The sequence below is a fragment of the Lissotriton helveticus genome, chromosome 9, assembly GCF_964261635.1.
Source record: "Lissotriton helveticus chromosome 9, aLisHel1.1, whole genome shotgun sequence".
Lineage (NCBI taxonomy): Eukaryota > Metazoa > Chordata > Amphibia > Caudata > Salamandridae > Lissotriton > Lissotriton helveticus.
In genome coordinates this window covers 960,175,574-960,199,825 of record NC_136070.1, presented here as the reverse complement: position 1 = coordinate 960,199,825, position 24,252 = coordinate 960,175,574, and the positions used below count along the sequence as shown (strand labels likewise).

General features: G+C 45.4%; 1 protein-coding gene across 4 annotated transcripts in view; it reads left to right on the top strand.

Moving 5' to 3' along the window:
* The window catches only part of LOC144782087 (RNA-binding protein 6-like), a 1,028,143-nt gene that overhangs the window by 57,008 nt on the left and 946,883 nt on the right, over nucleotides 1-24,252 (top strand). For all 4 annotated transcript variants that reach the window (XM_078661245.1, XM_078661243.1, XM_078661244.1 and 1 more), the window contains exon 2: nucleotides 5,300-5,411. Coding sequence is in view for 3 of the 4 variants with exons in the window: in XM_078661243.1 (XP_078517369.1) it covers nucleotides 5,368-5,411 (44 nt within the window). In the remaining variant the exon portion in view is untranslated. The remainder of the gene's footprint in view (nucleotides 1-5,299; nucleotides 5,412-24,252) is intronic.

The window sequence follows — 24,252 nt, the reverse complement described above, 5'->3', positions numbered from 1 at the left end:
CCATGTACTATATACAAAAACAGGGGGGACACACTCTCTACAGCTGTCTCAGCTTGCACAGAACATTTGGAGATGGGCCATTCCACAAAACATAGATCTGTTCGCAGAACACCTTCCAGGAGTTCACAATCATATAGCAGATCTGTTAAGTCGACAGACACAACAAATCCGCAAATGGGAACTACATCCGCAAGTTCTTTCATAAGTGGGGTCATCCAGACATAGATCTGTTCGCCACACACGAAAACGCAAAATGCCCAACCTTCGCCGCCAGGTTACCACGCCCGCTGTCCAAGGGCAATGCGATATGGATGAACTAATCAGGCAGATTTGCGTACGCTTTTCCGCCACTACCACTAATACCACTAATAGTGCGCAAGCTACAACAGTCGCTCAAACTGATTTTAGTAGCTCCCACATGGGCACGCCAACCCCGGTATACAACACTGCTAGAACTATCCCTAGTGCCACACCAAAAACTACGTCTGACACCATCTCTGCTAACGCAGAACCATGGAGTCATCAGACATCCAGACCCAAGCCAACTGAATCTGGCGATCTAGCTCCTGAGGTCTTAGAGTTTGGTTATCTTAACCTACAACCAGACTGTATGAATATCATTAAAGAAGCCAGGAGACCTACTACTAGAGCTTGCTATGCTGCTAAATGGAAAAGATTTGCCATTTACTGTAACAATAACCAAATTGATCCCCTAGATGCTTCCATCCAAAATATAAGTTGCTACCTTCTACATTTACAAAGATGTAACTTGGCATATTCATCTATACGCCTACATCTGGCAGCAATTGCAGCATATTTACAAAATAGACAACTGTTTTTATTTAGAGTGCCTGCTATTAAAGCATTTATGGAAGGATTAAAAGGAATCATTCCTCCCAGGTTACCACCCTCTCCAGTGTGGAACCTAAACATTGTTCTTACGAGGCTCATGGGACCACCTTTTGAACCTCTACACAAATGTGAACTGCAATTCCTCACATGGAAAACAGCTTTTCTAGTAGCTATTACCTCTCTTAGGAGAGTTAGTGAGATTCAAGCTTTCACTATACAAAAACCATTTTTTACAATTACACCGTAATAAAGTGGTTCTCAGAATAAATCCTAAATTCCTTCCAAAAGTCATTACTCCGTTTCATTTAAACAAATCTTTAGAGTTACCGGTGTTTTTTCAAAACCCTGACTCTGTAGCAGAAAGAGCTCTACACACCCTAGACGTTAAAAGAGCTCTTCTCTATTATATAGATAGGACCAAATCCTTTCGTAAAACAAAGCAACTGTTTGTAGCTTTCTCTCCACCACATAAGGGCAACCCCATCTCTAAAGCTTGAATTGCAAGGTGGATTGTAAAATGTATACAAATATGCTATCAAAAAGCAAAACGTACATTAACAGTTCCTCCTAGAGCACACTCCACACGCAAACTAGGAGCCTCCATGGCTTTCTTAGGGGACATTCCCCTAGAAGACATCTGCAAGGCAGCAACATGGTCTACAACACACACCTTCACTAAACACTACTGTGTTGATGAGCAAGCCAAGCAGCAAGCTGCAGTAGGCCAAGCTGTCCTAAAAACTCTTTCTAACTACTGCAACGGATACAGGTGACCACCGCTAGGGGAGACACTGCCAGTATTCTTTCCTCAACCAGACTCGGTGGCAGAAAGAGCGCTACACACTCTTGGTGTCAAAAGAGCATTGCTCTATTACATAGAAAGAACGAAACAATTTAGGAAAACTAAACAACTTTATGTAGCTTTCTTCCCACCTCATCCGTTTGAAGCGAAATGTACTTTGTGGAGTTGTAAAACCTATTGAATCACGTTAATTCTGGTCAATTTCTATCATTTGATAAACGGTTTTTGATTCAAAGTGCTAAACACCCTAGCAAAGAGGACACCAACTCATTTATTTTTGCCACACTGTTACTACCCACCCCAATGTTTCTATCCAAAGTGCAGAGGTTGATTCACAACCTTACCACTTTTCATCTGGACCTCAACTAAAAGGGAAAGCAATAGGGATGACCCAGTGGCCTCTTTGATCCAACCAGAACACAGCTTATTGTAATCTCAGTATTTTCTTGGCTGGCAGAAAAAGGCACATCACACAGTTAAGTGTAATAATATGGTGGAATTTCTTCACCTTCACCAATAAACATCTCTGTGTTTCTCCAGAATTGTCAGTCACAATATTGGTCTCAACTACACACTTCTGGTTTAAAGCATAAATCTAATTTAGTGTCACGCTGTAAGGTGTTGTCTACCTATTATGTCCTCCTCCTTCAGCTACATAGCCTTTTACATATTCATTCTGATTTTAAAAGTAATTATGAACCAAAAACACCCATCAAGTATGATGCAGATCTTTTGATACGTACCAGACCATGTCATTTTCCTTTAACTTCATGTTTGACCACTCTTCAGTAAAAAGCCCAGTGAATGGTGATGATATAGGAACCTAAGTTTACCATACACTCAGTGTCTCCAGTCTTTTGTTGGCTCACATGTATGTTTATCATCCCCTTTGCATTGCTCCATAAAAATTATCTAATTACCTCCCCATCTCTTATATGTCAACAGTGTGCATACTCTGTCCATACTTGTTCTTGCACATTTACAAGCATTACATTCTGTGGACCATGCAGAGCAAGATTGCATCTGCATCTCTTAGTGAATGTAGCCACACTTCGTACATGTGTCCCTTGGTTTGTTGCTCCTACCCTTCTTTCTTACTCTAACATCGCTATTGTTTTTACTGCCATTTCTATAAAATCACTGAACAGAATAATACCAAATCACAAACCGCACACTTTTTAGGTACATATCTAGCTTTCTGGAAAATTTGGTGGAGTTCTGATCAGCTGTTTTTTCTGTATCCTTGTTCAAGTTTCCCTAATAAAATTGCATGGGGTGGGCATTTTGGGAACCCCTCATTTTTTCTTCGTCCCCACTTGATGGGTCACCCAGAATATGTCCAGGAAGGAGCTGAGGTGGATGAACTTTTTTGTGGAATGTTTCTTCAAGATTCGTCAAACACTATTTCAATAACTGCTTGTTATTTAACATACCGCATCATGTTAAAGGTCGTTTCAACAGGACCCCAATTATGAGTGCACACAGAAATTTGAAAGCACTGATACAATCTCAGGAGTATTAATAGCTTGGAATAGTAAAAGGTATACAAATTTGCTATATTGATGACATGGTTATATAACTATACAACCTTCGGTGAAGAGGAAATTAAATTATAAGTGGCTAACCTGCTGGACCCCCAAGCTGGAACTTTAGGGAATGGAGTACATAAAACCAGCAAAAAAGCTTGCTGAATGCCATGAACGATCTGATGAAACAATATCATGTTTTTGATACTTTCCCAGTGTTTAAAATATTGAATTGATTCCTCCCCTAATAGTGTTCCAGACATTCAGTGCAACCTAATGACTGACTACTTCCATCAACAACTCTAGGTTATTACATTTTATATTTTCCTTTCAACGGATTTAGAACTGAGATGCATGAATGACTCTCCCAAAGAGAATTAGACAATTGCTTTTATTAAAGTTCAGTATTTTACAGTCTGGGGAGGTGACCTTTAATCGTCTGGAATAATCCTTGAAAGAGATTACATCAAAAGGTAAACCTACTAATCCCCTGCTTACAGAGATTATTAATTGTTCTTTAAAAAATCACTTCATTATAGAGCCATTAACAGAAACATTACTATCTCTGCAGCAAAAATAAGTCCTCACTGGTTCAGTAGCTCCAATATCTAGTGTTTGCAAAAAAAAAAAGGCTGCCTATTCAATACCGTAGGTGATTGAGCTGTTATAGTTTTAGATCTTTATTGGATTTTTTACGTTTTGCATCTTTTATAACGATAGGTACACCTAATCTCTGTTTTACCATATTATTCAGCAGTACAATTACATTTCTTGAGACCATTAGGGTGTACAATTTGTTTAGCTAAACATGACTTATAACATATTGTACAGACAACTCGATTGTAACTGCTGTTGGATTTCCGGTTACCTATAGAATTGTATTAATAGTATTTCAAAGAAGGGGAAAAAACGTAATTTATCCCACCCCTCCCACCTAACTGCCCAACTCCGCTGGCCCTACTCTATCACATAAGTGTAAGACATTCTTAAACACCCAGCAGTGTTAACTAGCACCACTGTTTCCCTCAATTTTTGTCTTGACAGTGACTAGTATGTTTATACAATTTATAAAGATAGAGTAAAAAGCCAAGTGGCATTGTGGGCTGAGTGTGGTTAACCCTGGTGCTCATGCCTTTAAGCTTTTGATATTCAGTCTGCCTGTTCTACCCCTATATTTTGTGTGATTTAGAGATTACTTTTCTGAATTACTCCGATTCTAAGGGGATGTTTAGTTTAGAACAAGTATCTAATCAAAAAAGGGGGAGGAAGAAGAAGCTGCGATCCATTCAGCTTCCTTGTCGTAATGCAGAATATCAAAGGGGAGTGGATCACTTGTACCTAAGTAACCAGGGTACAATGTCCTTGCAGTCTTTCAATAAAAAAAACGTTTTTCATATACGAAGGCTGTGAGGCGCTATATCTTGGTTCTCCGCCTTGTTAAAAACGTGACAGGATCATCATTGTTTTTTTTTTTCTCGTATGCGATCCTCTACCTGGAGGAGAAACCACTGGTTATTGCAGTAGTGATCAGCGATGAAAAGTGAAAGTGTTCAAGTGAGGTGACTTAAAAAAGGACCTCGCATTACCTAAACTGTACCTTTATTCAGTTCAGAATGGAGGAAGTTAAAACAGGATGAACTCCAGAGCTTTTACAATCTAAATATAGTGTCCAGGCATGTATTGCATTCCTTTAGCCTTGCTATTTAAAATTTGGACTAAAGACATTTGCTATTCTCACTTGTTATCCATCACTGTAGTGGGATTACCGGAGCTTGATTGCATTTTATAACTTTTATATGGGGGAATCGGTGTTAATAGATGGAAAGATTGTCTGTTAATTCTGAACATCCAGAACCCACAGCTATGAAAGGAGCAGTTGTTTTTCTTTTGTCATCTCGTCTCGCTTTCTGAAAATTGGATGTAAGAAGAGACAGGAGTTTACCTAGGATTTGTGAGTATAGAGGCTGCTACTGCAGTATGGCTTTTCATATTTCTCAATTTTAGAAGCATGGGTTAGTTTATTTTGAAAACCATCTCTGTTTTTATTGGGCTGACTTGTCACCTTTTGTGCTTATCATTTTCTTTTTGCTTAATCTTATTATACTTTATTACACTGCAGGTTGTGCTGTTCCAGTGTCTGAGGAAACAGCTGTTCCATCTCTACATCCCAGCCAACTCTTAACAGAAATGTGGGGGGACCCACGACCCTCCAACCGAATGGATCCATTCCGGTAAGAGTTTAAGCACAATAAACATTCCCATTTCATAAAATATACTTTCTGGCTTAACCTAGTCAACATCTAATGTTTTGTGTCCCACGAATGAATTCCTGTAGCTGCTCTTTCTTGTATTAAAAGATGCTGCTGTCTTCGCATATTCTATCCACGGCAACAGTTCAAACTTAAGTTGGTTCATTCTAATAAATTAACCACTATTGTCATTGATACAAAGGGATTTTTCAGTGTGGGGATTTTCCTGCTTTAGGGTGAACTAACCCATGATCAAACAGTTTTATGCTTTGAGCCATACCACTTTAGGTTGAAGGGTGTTCACTTTCACCGAATGTTACTTGTAATGATAGAGTTGTTAAAGGGGAGCTGTTGAACACTGAGTGGAGCTGGTTAAAATAATAAAATTAAAAAAGCCAGAGTATACTGTTTATGGTTTGGGGATTTCTCAATGGCCTAGCCATGGAATTACCTTAAACTTTTTATTTCATACAGGCTTTGTCCTCCATTGGACCCCTTCACTGAGTTCCCTTTTCTTGCTCTTTCAAGTCTTCACTTTCCTGCTCTCTCATTTCTGTATGTATTGCCTTGATGTCTCATTCCAGTTGTTTGCCCATTCCATATCTACCCTTGCTGTTCTGTCCCTGCTCTCCCATTACATTCCTTTGTAATTGTGCTTTTCATTTGTCTTGTGCTGCAACTGTGCTCTTGATCACCGAAATCCCCAAAGCTTTCACTGTTTTATTTTGTACTGCAGTCAGCAGTACACGTTTGAGTTTTCGAATGGGTAAAGTAATAACCACGAATGGTACTATCACAGTTAGTACTAGCTAAGAGTTTGGTATTGTGAAGCGTTAATAGAAGCCTAATTGACTGCTGGAGTCAGAAGAGAGTTACCAAATTTTGTACGCAATAACTCCATAAGACGTTCTTCAAAACAGTGGTTTGAGCGGATTATGATCTCTGCTGGACTTTAAACTGGACCTACCCACTGTTCTATTAATTTAAGAGATAATATATGTGATTAGTGTGCCTTGTAGAATTCTGTGAGTATGACAGGTATCAATGTTTTTCTCATGTACATGCTCATGTACATGTTGTTGTCAAACAGTACATCATCCAACAGCTTTCGCACACTGATTTGTATTAATGTAAACACATAAACACAACCATTACCGAAAAGCCTCTTCACTGTAACCAAACAGCCACTAAATTTATTGCTGCACTTTAACATCAGTATTATTTTTTGGATCTTATTTCCTTCACCCTTAAAAGTATTATTTGTGTAGTGTTAATTAGATGGTATTTTGTATCACAATGGTTTTCATTCAAATTTGATGTTTGGTGTGGTTTGTTTTTGCACATGTTCTTTCATCCTTTGGGTTAAAATTGTTGTGCTCCCTGTGTGATACGTCATTCAAACATTATACACTAAGCATTTGCCATATTGTGAGCAGGTTTAAGAAGTGAGGTCCACAAAAATAGGCATTTGAGAGGTTTTTATTCTATAAACACGACAGGTCGGTGTCCCCAGGGTTTACTTGGGGAGAATACTTCTTATCTCGGTATTCACTTCTTCGTGATTTAAAAAAAAAATATTTTATTAGGTTTCATACCACAGTCATGAAAAGCATACAGGCATACACAACAACACGGCCGGGGGCCGCAAACGGAACTCCTCATGCCTATTAAAAATACACAGCCTTAGTGCCAACAACCCAGCAGGGGGCAGGCGGCGTATTACACTCTTTACGCAGTACCCCTTACCAGTAGGCAGAATCTCCCAAGTTAGCTCTGTGTCCCCATGAAGCATTCTAAATCCCTCTCTGTCTCAGGGTGTACCACTACGATGCGTTTCGGCCTCGCAGGCTCCGACTCCTCCTACCCTCTGTGTATCTGTGCAACAAATAGACCCCAGACATTTTTGGGGTGGCTACATGGCGGCAGTAGTTCATTACAGATTTCCGACTGCGTGCAGCAGTACAGCACATCATGCGACCAACGCTTAGTTGTACAGACCCCCCAGAATATAGCGGCATGGATTAGCAAATTTAGCGGCACAAATATGGAAATTTAGCGGCATTTTTTTGGGCGTTTTTTCCTACAACAAACACAGATATCTGTGTGTGTTGGTCCCTGGTGTGTTTGTGGTCTGTGTGTGTTGGTCGCTGGTGTGTTTGTGGTCGGTGTGTGTTGGTCGCTGGTGTGTTTGTGGTCGGTGTGTGTTGGTCCCTGGTGTGTTTGTGGTCTGTGTATGTTGGTCCCTGGTGTGTTTGTGGTCTGTGTGTGTGGTTTCCACTGTGTTGGTCTGTAGTGCGTTGACGCCTGTGCCGCCGGGCACTGATGTTTACCTCTTGTCCTTGAATTATCTGAAGCTGCTGATGTCTGCGGACTCTGAAGTCCCCGCTAGGGCCCTCAGGGGCCCGGGCAGTGCACGTCTCCAGACAAGGGCCTGTCCGGGAGCCAGGAGAGTGAAGGAATCCCCAGAAGGGCTGGGGCAGAGTCAGGCTTCCGGCAGGGACAGATCCCCTGGTCTGCAGCTGCATTAAATGTTCCTGTAATTACAGACACAGCTTTCTTTGAAAGAGCCATTAGTGACAGCACCCCCCCTCCCCCGCACAGGTCGGATGCTCTCCTTGGAGCCTCCAAGTTACAACGAGCCTCTCTCTCCCTTCGATCGTGGGATCAGCAGAGAGCACCCCTAGAGGGTCCCACAGAGCGGCCCCTCCACAGGCTTCCCACAGAGGGGAGGCTACCACTGCCTCCAGAGGCCTGAGATTGACCAGATGGCTCTTTCCACCCCCTGCCCCCACCCCTCCGCAGACGGCCCCGCCCCCTTGAAAGGGGTCTGGATGTCTAGATTTCGCGAGCATTTTTGTAAAAATCCCGCCATTTTTACAAAAGTGCCGATTTCGCAGGCACTTTTGTAAAAATAGCGGCATTTTTACAAAAGTGCCGATTTCGTTTATTCACACTTTCAAATAAATATAAAGCTTGTTTATCCAGTCCAAGCTAAGGTGTTACCAAATGTATATGACATACATATTTATTTATAAACAATACATTCAAACAAGCTTGTCAGGCAAAGAAGCAAATGATTAAGGGAATAGACAATGCTTCATTTAAAGAAAGAATAACCAAGTTTTTAAACGATCACTTACATAGTATTAACTTCCAAACAAATATGCACACTCCCACAGAACGAATACAAGCCGAGAAATTGTTCAAGAGAATGTGATTGTAATGTTCAACAAAGGCAGCCATAAACAATTTGTGAAGCATAAAAAAAATGATTGTCATCACATTACATTTTGATTAGGACTTTGAAGTGACCTCCTGATCGTAGAAGGACAATACAAAAACAAAAAATAAAATGTGAAAGTGAACATTTAGGTTTCATCTACCTATCACATATCGGATGTTCCTTTTCCAACTCTATTAAGCTAACGGAGCGTAAAATAGATCAAAGTCACAACATTAAAAAATAAACTGGTGGCAAACATGTTCGGTATATTTCAAACGCAGTTTTTATAAATGCTCAAGATGATGCTGAGGTTATTGTATTAGATTAAGCATCGCCACAGATCACGGCAACATGCATGTCTTACTAGCATCTCTGAAACATGCTATTTCACATCTTGTAATGTTCTTTAAAAAACAGGCGTTCGGTGAGCTATTCTGAACTGTCAAACCACTGTGGCATGCAATCGAATGATTGCTGCAAGACACTCAAATGATCACATTAGAACCTGTGGTACAGCTCTACATTGTTTTACAAACAGTGCTCTGCGTGGGGTGTCTCCACAGAGCGCCCCCTCCCCAGGCTACCCACGGAGCGGAGGCTGCCACTGCCTCCAGAGGCCTGAGATTGACCAGATGGCTCTTTCCACCCACCCACCCCTCTGCAGACCGGCCCCGCCCCCTTGAAAGGGGTCTGGATGTCTAGATTTCGTGGGCACTTTTGTAAAAATCCCAACATTTTTACAAAAGTGCCGATTTCGCGGCAAATCGCGAAATCCTGGAGAGTCTGATTGTAGTCATCCAGCACTGCGCCACCACCCGCTTCGCTATGAGCGTGCCCATGTCCACCAGTCTGCGCGTCGCCCTAGGTAGCTTCTTGGAATATCCCAGGAGTGCCACTGGGGGGTCCGGGTCCAGCGTCACCTCAACTATTCTACTAAGTTCCCTGAATATGTGCCCAGTAAGCCTGTATTCCCGCGCATAGCCATGCCAAGTGTAGGAAGTCTGCTGTTTGAGCACGGCATCTCTCGCATGTCACTTCTTCCCATAACCCGTACCTACATAGACGCTCAGGGGTGAAGTATACCCTATTAATGTACTTGAAATGTATGAGCCGGTGCCTACCATGAAGCGAGAATCTTGTAGTGTTCGTGCAGCAGTATCGCCACATATCATCATCTATTGGAACTTGCAGATCTCTTTGCCATGCAAGCCTCGCTGCTGTGTATCAGTTCTCCCTATGGGACATTGCAATTTTATAAATATTGGTTACCATCTGACGCGGCGAGTCTGCCTTAATCACATAGGTGAGTTCCGGCACCTCCATTGGCTCATCCAGGTCCTCACCTAACTGTTCTGACAGGGACCTGCGCACTCTGTAGAATTGGAATTGCTGTAATGTGCTACCCGTTCCGGCTGTCCCCTTTGCCTGTTCCCAGGTCTTTACCTTCCCGTCTTGGAACATGTCCCCTGCCTCTCCGAATGTTCAGTTTGTGAAGTGCCTTTATCACTCCCTTGTCTCTGCAGGGGGTCAACCAGAGGGCCCACTCCACAGGCATGGATTGGGATGGTAGTGCTCCCCCTGTTGCTGCAATAGGCAATGCCATGCATGATTAGTGGTAGTTATGGAATCTAGTATCCCAGTTCTACGGTCAACCGGTTTGAATATCGTCGCTGTGAAGGGGAGAGGGTCTGCAAATCTTTCCATTCTAACATGTGGAATATTCAAGTCTCCATGGATCCAGGTGTGCATATGTGCCCCCTGTGCGACTCTGTAATACAGCTCAAAGTCTGGAGCGCCCAGACCTCCCATACTGTACGGTAGTGTGAGGACTTGCCATTTGATCCATGCCTGTTTGCCCGCCTAGGCGAGCTTAAGCATGGATTGTTTCAGTCGCTGAAAAAAGACTCGCGGAAGCACCATGGGGATATTTATGAACAAGAACAGCAGCCTAGGTAACACCACCATCTTCATAATTGAGATGCGCCCCATCAGTGATAGTGGGAGTCGACATCAGGCCTCAACCTCATCTTCCAATTTGCTAATGGCCACACCATAGTTCTCACGGAGCACTATCTCCGAGTCCGTATGCAGTTGGATTCCCAGATATCTAACGGAATCCACAGACCTCTGCAGGGGAACTCCATCTCAAATTCCTTTGTGGTTGGTGTGAGAGGGAAAGCTATGGACTTCGCCCAGTTAATTCTCAAATCTGAGAGTGCTCCAAAGTGTACTACTTCTCTAAGTACCGCTGGCAAGTTATTCTCTGGGTCGCGGACATATAGCAGCGTATCATCAGCATAAGTGGAAACGACTATTTTATATGTAGGGAAGCCAATGCCCTCGTTCCCATGATGTTCTCGGAGCGCACACGCTAGTGGCTCCGCCACTAGGGCATACAGTAAGGGCGACAGTGGGCAGCCCTGTCTAGTCCCTCTGGTTATGGCAAAGGGTTCCGTAACTAAATTGCCCACTCTAACCCTCGCTCTGGGGCTGTTTGACAGGGTGCCAATCATTTGCAAGAATACGGGCCCTAGTCCCATTCTTGTTAGTACCTGCCTCATGAGTGGCCACTGCACAGAGTCAAAAGCCTTCTCCATGTCTAAGAATACCGCTATTGCCTTAGTGTCCTGCCTTACATGCTGCATTGTCCCGAAAACCGTGCGGATGTTATATATAAGGTTTCTACTCTGAATAAATCCCACCTGTTCCGGTGCCACAATCTGCGGAGCCAGGAGTTCTAGTCCATTAGCCAATATTTTGGCGTAGATCTTAGTGTCCACATTCAGGAGTGAAAGGGGGCGATACGAGCTACACTCCTCCGGAGGCTTGCCCTGCTTGGGGATAGCCACCAAGATTGCCTCCCGCATCGTCTGTGGCATGCAGCCCGTTGTGCACAGGTCGTCAAAGAATGCTGCCAGGTGTAGGAGCTGAAGATCTATAAACGCCTTGTAGTAAACCCACCGTGAGGCCGTCAGCGCCCAGGGCACTGCCAGATCTAATGCCTGCCAGGGCCTCCACTATCTCGTCCTTCTCTATTTGACGCATTAGGAATTCCCTATGCGTGTTTGTGAGTGACGGTAGGTCGATGTGTTCCAAGTAGTCTAGAATCTCCTCCTCTAGGTCCCTTGCTCTTGAGGTGTACAAGTCTGAGTAGTAATGTCGGAACCATTTCGCTATGTCAGCTTCTTCCGTTAAGGTCTCTCCCTCCTCTGACTTCACCGCCATGATTTGTGTTCTCCTCCGTTTCTCTCTTAGCACCCTCGCAAGTACCGATCCTGGCCTGTCACCCTCTCCATACGTGCGCGCTGACGCGTATTTCCCCATGTGTTTAACTTCCCTGTCTGCCTCCTCATGGTATTCGTCTTGCAATACCTTAATCTCTTCCTCCAGTTCCCTACCATTGGCCATCACCTGACGCATTTCCAATTGCCCCAGTTTCTGTTCCAAGTCGCCTAATCTTAGCTTTAAGGACCCCTGAGTGCTTAGTCATTGCTGTGCCCCGAACATAAACCTTAAACGCCTCCCATATTGTTTGAAAGCTGTCGACTGAGGCTAGGTTTGTCTCAAAGTACGTTTCTATGGCCTCCGCAAGCTCCCCCTTGAAAAGTGGGTCCAGCAGCGAGTAGGGTGGAAAACGCCATGTAAATGGTTGTATCATTTTCTATGGGGTAGTTAGGGTTAGCAGTAACGGGGAATGGTCTGAGAGCGTACGTGGCAGAACTCTGCATTCTCGGATGTGCCCTAGCAGTGACGTAGAGGCTAACCAATAATCTATGCGAGTGTGTATATTGTGGAAGGCCGAGTAGTGCGTGTATCCACCCTGTTCAGGATTGCGTATTCGCCACACGCCCTAGAGGTCCATACTGACCATCACGGTGTCTAGCATTTTAGCAGCCGCAGCTGTCCTCCGTATGGGGCCCGCCGATCTGTCCAGGTCCGGGTCCCGTACCAGATTAAAATCCCCACCCCATAAAAACTGTGCTGTGTGGTATCTAAGAGTGGCCGCTGCCATCGTTGTGTAAAACTCTGGGCAATCCTAGTTCGGGCTGTATACGTTCACTAACACCAAGTCCATACTCGGTCCCTTACATTGAGATACTACAAACCGCCCATCCGGGTCCGCCTTCAGCAGTTCTAGTGAGTACGCTGACCTAGGGTTCACCCATGTCAGCACGCCCCTGGCATGTGTAGTGAAGCCTGCAGAGGTAATATTGCCTGCAAGTCCCCTGCTATGCAGCATTGCGCTCGCCTGTGGGAGGCGGGTCTCCTGGCGCATGGCCACGTCGATATTCTGCTTATTTAAATAACTCAAAACCTTGCGCAGCTTGTGGTGGTCGTTGAGCCCCCTGACATTCCACGTCAGCGCTGTTAAGCTATCTGCCCTGCGAGCACTATCCACCTCCGCCTGTCGCGCCATCACTGTATATAGTAAGTTCTGGTGTGCTGTGCATGATCAAATTGTGCCCTGTATGTAAAAACCATAATAATCTCCCTGAACATTCCCCAATCCCCTTTCGCATCTCGTCCTTCCCCTCCCCCCTACCACAGTTGACCTCCCCCAACATGGTCACACGGTACCCCAAGGACTGCCCTACCCACCCCTTAACGCTCCCCCAAACACACCCCGCAACAGGTACTTGTGGTGCTTCGCACACGTGGGCAGAGGTCGCTCCGTCTACAAAGAATGTAGTTTTGTCTTCCTTTGCCTAGTGCCCTTACACCCCGTCGTCGTGCTACACCATCTGCATCATTTGATACTCAAGCCTCAAGCACGCCTGGCTTATACTCCTTCGCTTGTGTCCCTTCCCCCTTAGAGGGGCAATGCGTTCTCTGGTCCGGGTTAGAACAGTCTCACTCTGTTGGCTATAAGCGGTTCTCTACCCCCTCCCCATCATAATTGTGACAGGCGCAACGGCCCTGTATCACCCATTTGTCCTCCCCCCATCAGCAGGGCACGGGACCAGTCACAGCAGGGCCTTAGCCCCCCCCGACCATCCCCCCACCGCAAATAATCAGCTTTGTCAGTCCTGCTCTTCCATTGAGACACCAGTTGCCTCCTCCTTCACCACCTGCTGCTCCAGGACTTTAAATTGTTCTTTCGACCACTCTTTCAGTGCCTGCTGCAAGGCCTTCGGATCTGTGAAGATGTGGGATTGTCACTGCCGGTTTACTCGTAACTTTGCAGGGTATAGCATAGTCAATCACAAAATGGGGTCGAACACTGCTAATACAGCAGCGGGATCGCCCCTAAGGACCATGGTAATTGTAGTGCCGTTTTCTGCGATGCATCTTCTTTCGAATTCTCGCGTATCTTCAAATCTTCGCCATCCCTTTACACGTGTTTCAGGGTATTTACCCCTCGTCAGCAGGGATTAGGCTATCTTCTGGGGTTGCTGCGTGCTGCCAAATATTACCAGGTATAGTACCACACAAAGGCACGCATGTGCGGGATCCCGAGCTCGTCCGCTCACGGCTCCAAGGAGCATAAACATTCACAAAATGGGGTCGCACACTGCTTATACACCAGCGGGATCGCCCCTAAGGACCATGGTAATTGTAGTGCCGTTTTCTGCGATGCATCTTCTTTCGAATTCTCGCGTATCTTCAAATCTTCGCCATCCCTGTACACGTGTTTCGGGGTATTTACCCCCGTGACCCGAGTATCGACTATGCTATCACAAAATGGGGTCGCACACTGCTAATACACCAGCGGGATCGCCACTAAGGACCATGGTAATTGTAGTGCCGTTTTCTGCGATACCCCGAAACACGTGTACAGGGATGGCGAAGATTTGAAGATGCGCAGGACTTCGAAAGAAGATGCATCGCAGAAAACGGTACTACAATTACCATAATCCTTAGGGGCGATCCCGCTGGTGTATAAACAGTGTGCGACCCCATTTTGTGATAGCATAGTCGATACTCGGGTCACGGGGTGTTTACGGGCTCCCTGCACCCTCGCTGTAAAGTCCGGATAGATTGCAATATCCGAACCTTCAAACCTCAGCGACGACTTCTCCCGTGCCATGCGCAACCCGCGTCCCTGTCCCTATAATTCAGCAGTTTTGCAATTATGGGGCGCGGAGGGGCTCCTGGTCGGGGGCCGAGGGATCGATAGGTTCGTTACACTACGAACATTGCAAAAAAAATTCCATCTCCAAGCAGCGTGACCAACAGTTTCTCTACAAACATTTCCATATTCCCAGTGGGGGTCGTCTCAGGCAGTCCAGTAATTTTCAGGTTGTAGCGCCGCGAGCAGACCTCCAAGTCCTCAGTCTTATCTTAAAAAGTTTGCATGAGTTTCCCCAGTGTCTTATGGCCTGAATCCAGAGTGGTTTGCGCCTCCCCCACCTCCGTGATCCGTCTTTCCGACATGTGCAGTCTTTCTGCGTGCTTGTCCATTCTTTCAGCCACTCTATAGATTCTGTAGGTCAGGGCGTCCATTTTCTTGCCCAGCGACGCTATCCCGCTCTGTAAACTTTTCTCTATAGACCAGAGTATACAGCGTATGTCCGTGCCGGCGGGTTCGCTCTCTGTTGCCGGCATTCTCGCGGCATCCACGTCAGCTGCGTCGTGGGATTTCGAGCGCTTTTGTTCAAATTACAGTTTAGCCTGTGTCTTATCTCCTCTTCCCATGTTGCCCCGGGATCCACAGGGCCCGCACACGGGTTCCCAGTCCCCGTCTCGATTGTGGATTGTCCTCACTACTCAAAGGCAGGGGTTGGGGAGAGAGAAGGTTCCCCCCCAGCAACTTTCTCAGAAGGATAACTTGGCCAGTTCCAGTTGGCGCCGGGGCCGGTCTGATCCTGATACTCTTCACCCCCTCTTCGTGGCGCTGGCCACTTGCCCCTACGGGTCGCCGCAGCTTATCTTCCGCCACCCACTATGGGGGTAGTCCTGCGTAGCGGCTGCACTCCAAACTCCTCCACGCCCCGGCGAGCCGTTACCCAAGGTACGCCAGGGGGTGTTTCCCCACTCCCCTCCACAGGTCTACACTCGTCTGGTGCTCTCTCCTTCCCTGTCACACCGAGGGGGTCCCCCGAATGGGGAATTTGCGGCCCGCACCTCACTCTCCAGACCTAGGCGCTGCACCTTGCAGGTCCATCTCGTCCGTGGCACTGCTTCCCCCATATAGGTATAGGAGGTGGGCAGCCCCAGTCGTGCACAGAATGTTATGGCCGGGCCACATGGCACTCTTCTGCCGCCCGTGTAGTGCCAATCGGCCCTCAGCCTCGATAGTTCTGCCCCCGCTCCCCTAACCTGGGCCTCTCCAGACCCCGCCCCACCGGCAGCTCGTGCAGTCTCCATCAGCTACTCAGGGGGAAGAACCAGCCGCCTCTCCACGCTCCCCGCACCAAACTGCCTCACCGCGGGGCAGCCGATTCCGTCCTCGCTTCTGTCTCCCGGCTGCCGGGGGCACTCCTCGGGCGCACGTCCCTCCAGCGGCGTGGGGGTCCGGTTTTCCCACCTGCCACAGCTCTCTCCGCTCAATACTTCCCGATTCTCGAGGGCAGACACCGCAGATGTTCCTCTCTCTGGAGGCCTCCTGTCCCACCGCGGGCTCCCCCTCACTTTTCCCGCTGACTCCGGCCCGAGGGGGTCTACCGCCGCGGCTCCTTCCCTTCGACACTCAACGGTGTCTCCGAGGCTCCGAAGTCCACATCCAGACTCTGTGCTTGCCGCCGCTGCACGTCCAGCGACTCAGCCCCGCCAAGCCGCAGACTGGAGTTGGCGGCTTGGCTGCCCGGTAACCGCTTCTGTTTCTCTCAGCGCGTTCTCCGGGTTGCCACAGTCGAATTCTATTGGGGTTTCGCCCACCTGTGCTGCTCAGCCTCCGGTCACTGTATCCGGGATGTAGGGCTAATAGGGCATCAAATGGTGCAGGATAATTGATGAATATGTGCACAACTGGACAGAGCTCTGGGCTCAAGCGGCCATCTTGGTCCTGAGCAAGCTCCGCCCCCCACTTCTTCGTGATTTCTGTTTTCTGTTTGTTCTGGCACTCCGTGGGGGATCCTTGGGACTCAAGCTTTTCTTGAGAAAGAAACCCAACAAAGCGTTGGCGAAAGGTTCTGTTTCCTAACCTTCACCATAGGGAAAAGGGAGTGAGGAGACATCCGGTGCTCACAAAAAAAGGGGGTTTGTCATGGGCGTTTACGAGAGAGGGGAGGATGCTCTGAACGGTCAGGGACGTGGGGAATTCTTGCCTTGGTATCGCCGACCTTCTCCCGCCCCCCGGCCTACCCCGCAAACCATGCATGCACCTGTAAGAGGTCCGCTCCTCCTGTGTGGCTGGGCGAAGCGTGAGGACGTTGGCCTCCCGGCTCTTCTGACACTTCTGGATATTCGTCCTTGGCTGCCAGCACCAGTAACAGAGCGTATTCTCCCATGGGTCCCGTCTCCAGCTCTGCTTTCGGCGTCTGTTCTCTCGAAGTGTTTTCCGGAGTTCGTTTTCTCTTCTTCCCGTCCTCCCTCTTCAGTTGGACTGGGGCGGATGACGTGTGACCTGGGGGCGGGTTCTTCTGAGAGTAGCTCCCAATTCAAGGGACCTTGCGTGGAAGTGGGCGAATATATTTCCTGACGGGGATTCCAAGAAACAAACCAGTCTGGGGATTCCTCTGGCTGTAGTGAGAGGAGAGGATACCCATTGTCAGATATATATATATATATATATATCAGTTTAGTTCAGTTCTAAAACTTTATTGCGGTTGGGTATAACCATAAACGCACATACATTAGAAAAAATATGCAGTTTTCAAACATAGCAATTATCTTTTAAAATCGATTGATCTAATTTAAATCCATCATCAATAAAAATCATCAAGGTGGGAAGGAAAAAATTTAAAAGTTGTAAAAATTTAAGTGAAGTCTACAAATGCTTAAAAGTAGTAAAATACCATTTAATGTACAAATTCATTCCCTACATCTCCACAGTTTAAGCTTGGTGCAAATATAATTGAGTTAACTAGTCAAATTCCTACGAATTAATCACATTGAGAACAGGAACTTTGCTATGGCAGCCACTATCACTGCGTTGGTATCAGTTTTTAAAATCCTGACGAAAGCAAGATAATTCCTGATGCCCAGATTGTTAAATAGCTGAATGATCCACTTCTTCCGGATATTACCATATACAGGACAGAAGAGGATAACCTGTACAGGAGTTTCCTCCTCCTTTCGACATCCTGGGCAGGGACGGACTGAGCCCCCCGTCCACCTATCAGTGGATGCATATAAAGGCAGGGTTCCATATCTAAATTGTAAATAAAGCTTCTTCGCTGAAAATAATGAAACACTTAAAAATAAAATTTTACATTGGCTCGTCCACAATTGTGGATTCCCTCTACGAGGGGCAAGTCAAATTCTTTCAACCCAAAGGGTAGGGTGGGTGGGCCCTAGCAAAAAGGAAATAAGTGGGGACTGCAGAATCATAAATTATAAAACTACCGAATGGGCAAGAGATTCAATCCTCAATGCCCCGATCCCATCCGATAATGATTACAACACCACTCTGTTCCCACTGGACTACTTTTATAGAAATCAGGTGGGATTTAAAGTCCCAGTGCAGAATTTCAAACACCCCAGAGCAATAAATATGCTATGTCCCCCTGCACGGCAGGCTCCAGCACAACCAGCTGGGCCCCTCATGCTCCCTCACGGCCAAAACATCCAGTATGTACCACAGCAACCCCCGAATTTGCCTGTACCGCAGGCACCAGTGCAACCAGCTGGGCACCTTATGTTTCTCCATGGTCAAAACACTCAATATGCACCACAGCAACCATCAAATCTATTTAGAGTACCTAACCCAAATTATCTCAATTTTAATGTCCCTGAATTAGGTACTAGTGTTCATGGCCAATATGCTGTCCCAACATCTAACAGATTCCAGATACTTAACTCATTAGATGAAAATGACTGACTGGGGGACACTGCTGCAGTTGGATTACCTGTAATTGAAGAACCTAGGCTGACGGTCGCCGATATAACTGAGGACCCCATAACAGTTACTGCTGTAGTAACAACCGATGACTCAATCCCGGTAGACGTTATCATACGTAACTGTGAGAACGAGCCGGAGAATTATATAACACCATCACTCACAACAGCTACCGATCCACCGTACGTAGCAACAGATGAAAATTTGATGGTCATCACATGGAATATAGCAGGGTTAGCCTCTAAGGTTAACACCCCCATCTGGGCTGACTTTATCAAACAGGGCTACGACATTATCTGCCTGCAAGAAACCTGGGTCAAGGAAGATGTACACATTGAGGGATACACATCTTTTAGTGTGCAGGCAGTGGCCTCCCAGGCCGGTAGAGCCAAGGGTGGGTTGGTGACTCTGATATCCACTGCACTGACCGAATTCCGCGTTAGTGGCCACACCATAGTAGGAGAGCACGCCTCTGTTCTGCGCATGATTCACAGTAGATGCAGAGATCTAATAGTAGTGAATTTTTACAACAACATTGTGGGGCATGAACGGGAACTGATTATTCGCGATATTGAGCAGGCCATTGATGTGTCCCTCTCAAGTACACCCAAACAAGCTGCAATCCTCTGGGCTGGAGACTTTAACATCAAAACATGCAACTATGCCCTCAAGGGGGCATGCGGCCACAGGGAGGAGTACATGGGAAGGGAACCTAATGTATATAACCACTTCCCGCATAACAACTATGGTGGTGTTTTAAATAAATTACTTGCTAAATATGACCTGGACCTTTTAGAATGCAATAAGAACGCAAACAGGTGCCCGACTTTCATGGGAGAAACAGTCGGTCTTTCATCGACCATATAATGATATCCTGTTCCGTAGTTTACATCAACGTCTGGGTGATCGAACAAACTGTCAGTGACCACAACAGCGTAACTGTTGAACTATTAGGTTGGGGAGCCAAAAGGAACATTTATGGCCAACCAATCCAGGACATTGTGGCAGAAAGACCTAATGGGATGAGGGTGAAATGGATAAAAGTGGACCCCAACCAATTTGTAGCCAATGTGATTACAAACTGTAGCAGAGAGGTTGAATATTGTCTGTCATCCAACCCATGCCCACGAACTTTGTTATCTAATTTCTTAAATATAACACAAGCGATCGAGAAATCCTTGTCACAAAAAGTTCGAAAATTGAGGAAAGTCAAGGCGGCATGGTTTGATAAAAATTGTGCACAATCACTCAAAAGGTTGAAAACCCTACTTGATGCTACCCCAAGAGACGCTAGCAAGATCAGAGAAGAGCGTCATAACTATAAAACTGCACTCTCCACCAGGAAGAAGGAATTACAGGACGAGGCATGGGCCAAATTAGATCTGGCTGCTGACACCAAAGACCACAAACTTTTTTGGGACACTGTAAACAGCCCATTCTTGAAAAATGATAATTTTCCCGAGCTAACTTCACACGTCAGTTGCCGGGCCTGGATTGCACATTTTACAGGGATTTTTAACTCCGAAATTACCTCTGGTTTTACTCCTGATTTTAATCTTAATGTTTTAACTGATACATCAACCTGTTTTAAATGGGAAAAGATATTGTTTTCTGTGACATTAAACGAGGTGATTGAGGCAATTGAAATGAGTAAGGGGGGGAAAGCCCCGGGACCGGACCCTGTGGATTTTTACAAATTTGAGATTACCCTATGGGCCCCGATTTTGACCCGTTACTTTAACGCCGCTATTGAAGATAAGTTGCCAACTTCATGGGGTCAATCAATTATCGTGCCTCTCTTCAAAAAGGGTTCTAGGGCAGAAGCACGTAATTATCGCCCAATTTCACTTTTGGACTCGTCGTTAAAGATTTTGAGTCGTGTACTCCTGGCAAGACTAGAGTCCTGGGTTGAAGACAACAACATTCTCTCACCAATTCAATACGGGTTCCGTAGGGGTCTAGGGACTATGGAGCAGTGCGTGAACCTGGAACTCCTCGGCAAGTACACGAAGGCCAAGGAAGGGAATCTGTTTATGTGCTTTGCCGATTTAAGTTCCGCTTTCGATCTGGTGGAACACGCACTGCTCTGGCCTACACTACTTGCCATGGGCGCCCCGCCCGAAATCATTCACCTCTTGGCCAGAATGTACAGTAGCCTTTCAAGTAAGGTCAGATTCGGAACAGACGGTGAATGCACCCCCTTTTTCAAAGTCGGCAGAGGGATTCGACAAGGGTGTGTGTTAGCCCCTCTTTTATTTTCCCTTTTTATTAACCAGGTTGATCAATTTTTACAAGACTCTCACGCCGATGCACCTATTATTAATGGAAAGCAAACACCCGTCCTTTTATACGCGGACGACGCGGTCCTGATTTCCAGGACCGCAAATGGGTTGCAAAGGCTAATTGAGAAATTTCATAATTTTATTCTTGGCAGAAAGCTTAAAATCAACAAGGGCAAAACAATGACCATGACCTGTGGAAAGAAAACGAAGAAAAACAAAACATTCTTTCTAGATGGGGATAAACTCGAGGCCGTCCAACACTTTTGTTACCTAGGTATCATCTTCTCAGGCGATGGGAGATGGGTAAACGAACAATCAAGTGTTGACCTGAAAATGACTAGAAATGTAAATTGTATTTTCAGATTTGCCTCAAAATTAGGGGGTCGTAGAATCCGAGAGATGATCTCTATTTATAATTCAAGGTGTTTATCCTCTGCCTTATATGGAGCAGGGATATGGGGATATAATACCCAGATTGGCCTATCCGTTCAGCAGGAGGAAAATAAGTACCTAAAACGACTATTATGCCTCCCTGCTTCGGCCTCAAATGAGATCACCCACAGAGAGTTAGGTTTAAATCATGTTATAGATTTAGTTGCATTGCGCCCCCTGTCCCTATGGCGGTCCATATGGGCCAAAGAAGAAACCAAGTTTACCCAGGATTTAATCATTGAGTGTATCAAACTTGACTATCACTCAAAAATTCCCTGGCTAAAACACATTCAATCTTGGTATAAGACCCTTTTTGGCCAGGACATTTTTAAAGATTTACTAACAGAATCAGTTTTAACTAAACGTGATCTCAAATTGACTTACCTGGACCACACAAAAGGGATCAGAATGAAGGAGTATGCAACACAAAGTACTTTCAAACTATATATGGAATATAATCTTAGTACAGGCCTTTCCTCCTACCTCACATTCGTCAGTATTAATTCCCATCGCTTTGTTTTAGCCCGACTGAGGTTGGGAATAGTTCACCACCTTGTGGCCTTCCCCACAGCAAAAAAACCCGGAACATGTTTGTGTCCATGTGATGGGAAATCCAAACAGAGCACCTGCCACTTTTTACTTTTTTGTAATTTTTATACTGGTTTTAGAAAGTTTTATCTGAAGCAATTATTTTTAGATCATAACATGTGCAATTCTAGAGCCGCAATGCAACTGATATTTTACTTGGCTTCTCCGGATGTGTGTTATCGTGTGGCCACTTACATTTTAAAATGTATGTGGCAAAGAAAATCTATAATAATATGACCTTTGTCCCTCGAATATCCCCCAGACTGTTATGTTTTAAATAGTACTTGTCCCTGTACTAGCGTTCCTTGCACAAACCTCTATTGTCAACAAATTGCTGCTATAACGTTTATAGCGACCTAATAGCCCTGCACTTTATATTTATTTGGGATTGTATGTCTATTAGCACTTTATGTATATAACAGGCTCCCTGAACTTCTGCACTTTACATCTGCACTTTTGTACTTATTTTTGTATAACAACTGCTGCTAGACTACACAGAGCGACTACTACTAACTGTTATACTTTAAGTGGTATATGACTCTTGCACTGGCTTCTTTTTGCACTAGCGCTTTTGCACAGATTTTTAGTGTATATAAAATGCTGCTATGACGTTTATAGGGACAAAATGATCTCTTGTTCCCCATATTTTTTTGCTATTCTTTGCTATGTTAACAGTACTCTGTGTACACAATAGGTTGTGCGAAATCCTTTTCGCTTGTACAATAACAGCTGCTAAAATACACAGAGTGACCAATTTAATTATGCTCCTAAAAGTGATACCCCTGTACTAATTGAACCAAAACATGAATGGTATGGATATCGTTGTTGTTCTTCTTTTTTAAACTGTTTCATTACCCAATTGACATAAATATGATTTGAAAATGTATATATGTGCTGCTACATGGTTGTACTTGTACCAACCGAATAAAGCATTTTGAAATTGAAATTGACATTGATTTCCTGTTTAAAGCCATAGTATGGCTTAGAGTCCAAGAAACCATAGGTTAGACTTGAGGTTTTCGCTGAACGAAATACATTCCTTAGGTTATAGTCTTTTATCGTATGGACCAAGGTTTTCTTGGAGATGACTGAGCAGGAGACCTCGGGGTTATTCCAGAGATTCTCCAGCCCAATCGAGATAAAAGACTGCCTTACAAATGATAACCAAGGAATCCTGCCTGCGCCTAGAGATGCCATTACCACCTTAAGTTCCTCCTTGTAGCTCGCCAACTCAGGAGTACTCCACAGCCTCCTCCAATAAAGCAGTGGCCGTGAGGCAATGGCATCTGCAATCGGGCAGATGTTTAGATCCAGCCTTAGCGGCACTAACCGAGTATTTCTTGGCAGAGTCATAATTTGCCTAATAAAGTGGTTTTCTGTGATGGTTAACTCATTTGATAGTGTGTGGCCCCAAAGTTGTGCCCCATATAGGGACGACGATCTAGCTTGGATTTGAAAAATTTCAAGCGGGGCACTTACTATTTTTAAGACACATTTTTTTGGGACTTTTAAAATCCCCGCTACAGCCTGAGTTAATTTTAAGTTGGCCTTGGCCATTTTGGGGCCCCATCCCATTTTGTTGTTGAGAGATAGACCCAAATAATCAAAAATGGGGACCCTTTCCAGGGGTCTGCCCTCCATCATTGGATGGGGGCAGTTAATAGTACTGGCATTAAATACCATGTACTTGGTCTCATTAATGTTAACCACCAGGTTTCTTTTTTTTGCAGAAGTTGGTGAACTGGTTCAACACCTGCTGCATGCCCATTGGCGATTTAGAGAGCAGCAGGGTGTCCAGTTTTGGAGAGTCTATATCTTTGATAATGAGGAGATCTTCTATGATCCCGTTAAGGAAGAGGGAAAAGAGGGTTGGGGCGGGCACACAACCCTGCCGAACCCCCTTCTCAACTGGAAACGGGCCCGTTAGTTGTCCATGCTTACCGAATCGAACTCTGGCAAATGTACCTTCGTGGAGTAGTTTGAATTAGTAGCATAAGTATGGCGGAACCCCCATTGTTAATAGTATATTCCAGAGCTGGTTACGGTCCACCATGTCAAATGCGGACTTCAAATCCACAAAGGTTAAATATAGGCTACCCCCTTCCAGGATAACATGCTTCCAATAAAGGACCTGGAGCCTGAATAGTTGGTTGATTGTTGACGTTTTGGCCCTGAAACCTGCTTGTAGCGGAGTCAAAATATTATTTCATTAATCCAGTCCTGCAGACGTTGTTAAAGGAGCCTAGCATAAATTTTCTGGCTCACATCAATAAGGCTAATAGGCCTATAGTTGGATGGTTCGAGCGGGGAACCCTTTTTGTATATGGGGATTATCTCCGCCCCCATCCACGTACATGG